The sequence below is a fragment of the Diabrotica virgifera genome, chromosome 2 (assembly GCF_917563875.1).
Source record: "Diabrotica virgifera virgifera chromosome 2, PGI_DIABVI_V3a".
Lineage (NCBI taxonomy): Eukaryota > Metazoa > Arthropoda > Insecta > Coleoptera > Chrysomelidae > Diabrotica > Diabrotica virgifera.
In genome coordinates, this window is record NC_065444.1 from 92,927,806 (window position 1) to 92,937,173 (window position 9,368).

The 9,368-nt window shown below is 31.2% G+C and overlaps 1 protein-coding gene across 1 annotated transcript; it reads right to left on the reverse strand.

Annotated features, from left to right (window-relative positions):
- Positions 1-5,226: 5,226 nt before the first annotated feature.
- Positions 5,227-6,355, reverse strand: LOC126880684 (uncharacterized). The gene has a single exon (XM_050644732.1). The coding sequence runs from the start codon at positions 6,297-6,299 to the stop codon at positions 5,253-5,255; it is 1,047 nt and encodes a 348-aa protein (XP_050500689.1). The 5' UTR covers positions 6,300-6,355; the 3' UTR covers positions 5,227-5,252.
- Between the last annotated feature and the right edge of the window lie 3,013 nt (positions 6,356-9,368).

Consider the following 9,368-nt stretch of genomic DNA (forward strand, 5'->3'; position numbering starts at 1 on the left):
GATCTCTAAAATTATTATCGACTTGTTGCCATCGTGCCACTTTGACATAATTTCACTCCCCTTCGGGTCGTGAAATTAAAACTGTCGAAAGTGTCACTCGGGAAACAAATCAATAATTTTAGAGCTCCCGGTCAATTACTACTGAAAATATCAATAAAATATTAGTTAAAAGATTTAAAAATAAAGTTTTATTTATGAAATGGTCTTACCGAATTGCACTCCAGCTCTTAAAAATTACCGATGTGTATTGACCTCGTGACAATTTTGACATAATTTTCCACCTCTGGGTTGGAAAATTAAAACTGCCAACTTGTCAAGTGATAATTTCTCTCATTTTTGAAGAAAAACCCATACAACTAGGCTCGTTGTTAATTATTTTCTGTTTTGTTTGTCAGGTTTTTCACGTTATTTATTTCGACCGTCGTTTTCGGTTTCGACTCGTAAAACTAGACAATAATCTGTACTAAATGAAATCCTTTTAACGCTTCGCAGTTCAGACAAAAGAACTTTATGCTAATGTTGGCTTGATGGAAAACAAAATGGAAAAAAAGTATCATGTTAAATGAGAATATGAGTTTCTTCTAGGTAATAAGCTTGTGTGTAGAGTTCGCAATGGGCTTTAGAGACCTGTTTAGTTAATGCACTATTTGTGTTAATTTTCAAACAAATATAATCAGATCCGGAAACCAACATGAAGTCAAATTGAGTTGGCCATTGCCATTGACGCAACACAAATCAGATAGTCCTGTCGCCAGAGGGGGTTCAACGGCCTCCTTTATTCAGATGGACTTACCTAGGTTTTTTTATGTATTTTGACCTGTAGAATACGAACTTTTTGGGTAACTGTGGATCCGGATGTCGTTAAGATTGTTATAAACAAAGAACTTGAGGAATTACATAACAAAGATTTTTCACAAAACAAAACATTTTTTTGTATTTTTGAATTCTAAGCAAAAAATGTTTTTATAAATTTTTTCGTAGGATGCAGAGTTTTCGAGATAAACGCGGCTAAATTTTAAAAAAATCGAAAAATTGCAATTTTTGAACCCGAATAACTTTTGGTTAAAAAATAAAATAGCAATTCTGCTCACCGCATTTGAAAGTTCAAATCAAATTCTATCGGTTTTGATTATTTGCATTGCTAAAGATTAATTTTTTTACTGTTAAATGAAGCTATAAACACATAGTGATTGAGTGACGTTTTCAATGCATCTCTCATTTAAAATCTAACGAGTAGGCGAGAAAAACAGGCAATTTCTACGTAGCAATTAAAACGCATGCATTGGAAACGGGAAACACTATGTGTTTATAACTTTGTTTAACAATTAAAAAATAAATTTTTAGCAATACAAATAATGAAAACCGGTATAATTTGACTTGAGGTTTCAATGCGGTAAGCAGAATAATTGCTATTTTATTTTTTAATCAAAGGTTATTCTGGTTCAAAAATTGCAATTTTTCGATTTTTTTGGTTCAAAAATTGCAAGACTATGTATCCTACGAAAAAACTTGTTAGAACATTTTTTACTTAAAATGACCCAAAAAATAAAAAATGTTCTGTTTTGCGAAAAATAGCTGTTATATAATTTTTCAAGTTCTTTATTTATAACAATCTTATCGACATCCGTATCAACTGTAACCCAAAAAATTCGTGTTCTACGGGTCAAAATACATAAAAACACTTGGGTAAGTCCATCTGAATAAAGGAGGCCGTTGTACCCCTCCTGGTGACATGATTAAGAAGCTTTATGTTAAATTTAACCTTCCTAATACTAGAATAATAGTCAATTTTCATCCAGCAGGCGCGCTCTTTAATTACACATGAGCAGCCGCGTGTCGTAAATTTTACGTATTTCTGTAAGTAACGTTTTCTTTAAATAAATGCTGGGAAATTGTTACAATAATTTAAAGAAAAATATTTTACAATATTTTAAATTAATATTTTATTATTTTATTTTTATAAAAAAATCATAAAACACTTTAAAAATGTACTATTTAAAAAGGATCTGACTATTGGTCATAATCAACATTCTCATACGTATAATAATTGCAAACCACTCCAATGACAGAATGTTAATTGTATGTTAATAACTGACAACGGCAACACTTCACAGGAGCTAAGGATTTCTTCTTCTCCACGATCAATTGCCGTCACTCATCGCGCTTTACAGGGTTTTTATTTTATTCTGCTTCGGTAGATGTAACGTACCGATGATATATAATCATCTTTAGGAAAGCACTTTTATCCTGAGATAAATGTCTGGGGGTTGATCTGAAGATAATATGCTCATTCATTAGGCTCAATGACAAATTTTTCAGGAAAACTCTTCAGTAATTAGGTGCCTTGGCTGGACAGGCCAATTTGTATGATTTGAGCATTTATACGGCCAATATTTATCAGACTGTAGAAAATTACACACGGCTATCTATTTGTTATCCTAGAAGCCCAGTAGGTAGCACATACTTGTCTACAGTGTCCACTCCACCTTTGGTTTCATTGTAATATAGTATAAACCTTCAGTGTTCGGACCCATTTTCCAGGAAATTTTGTCGATATCAAAGATCTGTAAATACACCCGATACGTTGTTAGTTTAGCAACATACTGAACCTAACAAACCCAGAAACTCGACGAGCGGGAGGTCCAATCACGTGTTTTTGTTATAAAATTTGCAATAGCGCGCCCTCTGGCAGGCTAAAACACCTAGTAACAGTGGGACTAACTATCGCTCCTGTGTTTTTTTTTGTAGATTTATACAAAATTATTGTCAAATTAATTCTTCATCTTGTCTTTTCCTGATGCCTATTCCGGCGTCGGATCACCGCCGTTAAAATTTAAAGATGTATAATTTGAATTCATTTTTTCCAATATTTATTACCAGAAATAATTTAAACATTAAGAAATATAGTTTTATTCAAAATCTTTTCAATTAACAAATCAACTTTCACAGTTATTATAATTTTCTTGCCGTGTGATGGACACACAATATTATTACATTTAGAACATTTGCTTTGATACTTGCAATTTTCCTTCCATGGACAAAACATGGTACCTTCCTTCTTTTTCTGATTATGGTGAATTCGGTTCTTTCACGAATTTTAATGATCTTCCAGTTCTTTCAATAATTTTGAATCTATTTTATTGTGGCATCTTAATGCAATTTACTATTGTTGTTAGGAGTAAGCCCCAATTTTACTTTAAAATTAAGTTTAGTAGTCATTATTATTATTTTTATTTATGGTTATAAGCTAATAACGTTTTGATTTCCAATTCGGAAATCGTTTTCAAGATACAATACAATGTTTTAGAACGATATCAGCAGTGGAAACCGAGACCTCAAATAACTTAATTTTAAAGTAAAATTGTGGCTTATTGACAACAAAAAGTAAATACATTTCAATACTTGGTTGATATTTTCTTCTGTTTTATTGTTTTTGAATCCATTCGAGCCCCGTCATTCGCTTGATTTGAGATTGCCATCAGTCATTCATCACCATGAGTCATTCACCATCAGTTCATCTGGTTTGAGATCTTCTTTTGTTTCTCTTGTTTGTTCTTGGTCGCCATTCCACAATTCACTTCGTCCAAAGGTTGGCCTCTACGCCGACGATACGGTGTTGATTGCGGATTCCGAGTTAGGTCTATAATGGCTCATCGACAGGACCAACCCGATCTGTGAGCAACTCGATATGTGGAAACCTAAGTGAATGTCAATCCGAAAAAATTATAATGTACCTAAACCTTGGCCATAAACGAGCATATTTTAGAACAGGTCAGTAAAGTTAATTACCTGGAGTATTGGATAGATAGCAGCCTAAATCCTGACCTAGAAATAAGATCGAGAATAGAACAGGCCATAAAATCATTCAAAAAAACCAAAGACTGCTATGTGATTCTCGAATAAAACTCGAAAGGCGACTACGTTTATCGAAATGCTACTTCTGGTCGAATCTTCTATATGCAGTTGAAACGTGGAAAACATCATCCGTAAATAAATTGTAGGCCCTTGGAATGTGGATGGTGCATCTACCTGCGAATCTTCAAAATTTCATGGATATCGAAGAAGAAGAAGAATACCTCAACGAAGAAGTGCTGTCTAGAACAGGCAAAGAACGAGAACTTTTCGACACAGTGAAAGATACAAAATCATCATACCATCATACTCAACTACTAGTGAAAATAAAGATCGAGAAAAATAGGGTACTAGGAAGGAAAAGACTATCAAGGCTAAGAAACATTCGACCATGGACAGGGCTAAATTTTGAACAGGTAATAAGAATAGCTGATTACAGACAAGAGTTTGTAATAGTCCAGGGCGCATCTGTTTTGAGATGGACGTTGAGAGGTGACTCAAATTTTTCTGCAGAAATTGCTTTAAAATAACTTAAATAATAATATTTGAGATATCCTCCCACTCCAAATGGTCCGGAATATTGTTTACATAATCAAAATGTCAAAATACGAAGGAAAAATTCGATTTCTTTTATTATAACTTTAAAACTATTCATTTTTGAGAAAAGCTGTACTGACATAAAAGTTGCGTAATTAAATTTACTACAATACAGAATTGGTTGAAAATTTAAAAAATAGTCACCCTTGTTGCAAAATAGCAATAATTGCGGAAAAAGCATAAAAAAACAAGTATTGGCATTTTACATTTTTTTAACCATTTGTGCTACACTTAGGACCTTCATATTTTACCCATAAAAACTTTATGATAGGTTTGTTCCAACACGACCGAGAACCGTCAGGAAACGGTAACGATCCTGCGCAGTAAAGAAAATCCGTTCCAACAAAAATATGATCGTCATCGGATCGTCCTTCCCACTGTTCCAACAAGAATTGTGATCTTTCGGTGACGGTTTCGTGATGATCATTTCAGTAATCGGGCAAATGCATAAACTCGCGTCTAGAAATTATAAAATATTTTTGCTCCTTGGCTTTCTCAAGGTCATTCGATTGAAATGTCAAATAAAAATGCAAACAATAATATTATAAGGTTATGTTTTATTTTTATTTGAATTTCAAATTATTATATTATGTATTAATAAATATTATTGGTGCTGATGAAATTACGAATTAATGTTACAAGACAGACATAATATCATAAATTGCTTTCAGAGTAGGTACGTTAGTAAATGTTTTTAAAGTATTAATGCCTACAATATTTTCAATATGAATTAAAAAAAAAATGAATTAGAATAGGTGAGAAAATCAAACCAATTAATAATGTATACAAATAAAGATTTTATTCTAATTAAACAGCACATTATTTACTTGTAGCATTAATTGATTTGCTATCAAATTTGTTTCTTCAGCATCAGGTTTTGATAACAGCTTTTTTTTTGACTTTGTAGTTTTTTTCTTGGTGGAAAATAAACGTTTTTGAGCAACTACTTTTTTATTGTGTGGAATGTTTTGTGTGCCATGAGATAGTGCCACAATATTAAGTTCATTTCCAGAATGTTCTGCTAATGTCCTTAATGTAGGCACCAAGGGTGCTGTAATACTTTTAAATGCCTCAAGTTGTTCAAAAGTTGTTATATTTTGAATTATTTGGGTTTGTATTTCTATCAATTTCTGTTTTTCAACTTCCAGTTGTTTGGACGTTTTTTCTTGATTGATATTACAAGACTTACTCACAAATTCCACAAATTTAGCTTGCTCTGTAGCTTGTTTAATTTTTACCTCATCTGTATTTATTATATGTTCTTCATCTGCATTAGTATCTTGAATTTGATGGCCTTTCATAAATTGACACACAAGATGTATGTGTTTGCACATATTCCATCTTATACTGTTATCCAAGCATGTACAGGAATATGAATGTAGACAGGATTGGCACAAATCACAGACTAATCGGCAGTCACAACTGGGTTTGTTTTGAACTAAATAGATATCATTGGTTGAACTTGATGGTATCTCCCAGCCCATTTCAGACATGACAATGGTGTCCATATCTAAATTAAGACTTGTTTTGTGCCTTTTCCGTAACTCTCGTAATTTGCTGGATATTTTACCTTTATTCAACGTAATAAGCCGTTCAAACAATTTGTCTTTAATTAATTTAATCAAGATATTGATAGTTTTATCCAGCCTTCGTACTTGTCTTCCATTTAAATACAAATATTTAATCGTTTGATGCATTCGTTCTATGCTCATATTTGTATTTATTCCTGCATGCAAGCGATAACAGTACGCCCAGGATTCCATATTGTGCAGATAACATGTTTGAAAATATTGACCAAATTCTTGGGTATTACCAGAAGATAGAAGAGAAATTTGAAAATTTTGTATCATATCCCTAAATGAAGTAACATCGGTCTCTTGTAATAAGGTACGTAACTGTTTGTATACGATAACCTAAAAGACGAATATGATGAGTGGGCAAAAAAATTAAATATTTAAGTTACCTTTTGCTCTTGACCATCAATTTTATTTAGATTTTTCCGCCACGCTTTATCTACGTGCCAGGAACAAAATAGCCTAAAATTTAATATCCATAATATAGATTTAATAAAAAAATTTTTTAAGAAACGCTTTTCTTTAATAACGAGTGACTAAAATTAAAAATATTATAAAAAATCAACAAAAAAAAATTGAAAAAAATCTAACACATTCGTCAAAAAAAGCATGGCACGTCTTCATCGAATAAATGGTTTTCGCCCCACGCTTCTATTTAACGAATGTGTTAGATTTTTTCATTTTTATTTTTTGCTTTTTAGTTGATTTTTTTATATATTTAATTTTAGTCACTCGTAACTAAAGAAAAGCGTTTCTTAAAAATTTTTTTTCAATTTTTTTATTTTGTACTTTTTAGTCTTACACTTTTCAAACATTAAAATATATTGTCATGTTTATTAAAATATGTATAAAACATATGATGTATCTACTAACATGAAAAGTAGTTGGAATGGGCAAAAAATTTGAAACTTTGTTGTTTATTTATGAAGCATAATGTAAACAATTAACGCAAAAAGTGAAATTATGTATGGTTCATATCATTAGCTACAATCCGTAAAAGTTCCAAGTTTTTACATCGTAAAAAACAAGAGAATTTAAGTATTTTCCATTAAAATCGTTTTTTTTTATTTAAACAATTAATAAACAAAAAAATTTTTTATTGACTATTCGTGTATTGTTCCCGCAAATGCATATGTCTGCAAATTTTCATTCATTTGCGTTGGAGAAAAGACAGTCAAATTAACGTCTAAAGATTTGACGAAAACTATTGAACTAAATAAATGCGTTTAAAAATAAGAATATATTGCATAGTTTTCTACCTGAATTTAGCTGGAGTCGTAATTTGGAGCCATGCATTATAGTAATATTGGGCCATGTCTGACATGAAAACCATGGGTTTGATTACTCTTCCTAAATTTTCTTTTATCTTCATGAAAAAAATAGTCATTATTTCCTCATCAGACCGATTTCCAATCATAAAACAACAAGGAAATCCCTCCCTCATATCATCCAATATTAACAATGTAGTAAGTTCAAAATCATGAGCATTAAGCCCATGTGTTCCGTCGATACAAATTACATCTTCTGAGTATTTGTCTAACACTTCCAGTTGACCAGGATGCATAACAATTAAAAGAAAATCTTCATTTTTTAAACAAGGAAAATCATTACATAAAGCCCCTTGTGGCTTGTAATATAAAATTATTCCACTATTCTTGGCTTCTTCAATCCAGGATTCAATACTTATAACTTCATTTTTATGGCGAATTCCATCAGAATTTAAATTAAAAGTTTGTGATATATTATGAAGATCTTTTCTTGTTAAGATATGCATCCTTTCCAACTTATTATTAGTTACAGAATCTCTAATCTCATCTAATATGGAAACAAGAGGAATTTTCGAAGCAATTTTACTAGCTATTTCTATTTTTTCATTTTTATTGACCCAGTTTTCCATTTTTGAAATTCTAGTTCACTAGAAAAGTGAAGATCTTGTTGCTCTATTTTAATGGCATGATATTCTTCGAAATGAAGAATTAAATTGGATTTTATAGAATTTTCGTAGTTACACAAACTGCACTTGAAGTTTTGTTGCTTTTTTCCAATATCACTGTCTTTTGCATGAATTTTTTTATGTTTTCTAAGATTTTGTAAATGTGAAAACTTTTTCTGGCATTCACTGCATTGATATGGGCAAATCTTAGATGAAGTCAGCTCGTTGATATTTTCTGAAATAAAATATGTTCGCTATTGATTCCTGTATACAATAATAGCCAAAAAGCACTAAATAGAAGTTTTGTCCTCACCTGGATGAAACTTAGTGACATGCCTTTTTAAATTGGAATATTTAGAGAACCTTTTGGGACATTTGTTACAAAGTACAATAGACTTAAATGTTTTGTTGGGTGCAATTATGTCCAGTTTATCTAAAATTACAAGAATTAGGAATCATCAAATTGTAGATATAACAACGAGAAGTCATCAAGTTTGTAGATTGCATAGATATCCAGTGGATTGTTATTAATCAAAAACAACTTACCAGGATGAAACATTTTCAGGTGACTTCTTAAATTAGAATGTTTTGAGAATGTTAGCGTACACTCCGTGCATATATGTTCCATTATATATTCCTATTTTAGCCGAAATAGTTTTAAAATAATATGTAGATTTATAGTAAATAATAATCTCAAAATATTGTAGGCCTTATAGTTTAAGAACATCTACTCAGGGCCGTCTTAAGCATACACGGCGCCGGGGTGCAAGACTCATCTTTGCGCCCCCTTTTGTCAGAAGATTATATTATAGGTTATAGGTACGCTAAAAATAAAACTAATTGTGTTTGCTTTCTTTATTTATAATATTTTAAAAAACATGGTTTCAATATTCAAAAAAGATCAATCTCATAACACTATACTTATATCAAAGTCTACTTTTATAGCTTTTTAAGTTGGCAAAGGTTTTTATTACTACGCTGATATCTATTTTTACTTGTTTTTCTATACTTAATAAAGCCAGGTTTGTTAATTTGTCTTGACCCATTGTTGAGCGCAGATAATTTTTGATCAATTTAAGTTTAGGAAAAGACTTTCGCTCCTTCGGCTACTGTTACTGGAAGTGTTTAATATATCCTGAGACATGTAAAAGGATTTGGGAAAACGAAGAGTAATTTATTAGAAATACAACTCAAAATATCGAGTGGAGTTGTGTCTTTATTTATAAAAAAATATTGGTAACACTTCTATCTCATGGAATAGATCTTCACCATCTATATCAGATCTATTTCCATGCGCTAATTTTTTTGTAAATTTAAACATTGCGTGTTTTTAAAGTTTTCTTAGGAGTTTCTCCAACTCAATATATTTTCTAAGAAAGAAAAAATATCCTAAAAAATATAATGTTCCCTCA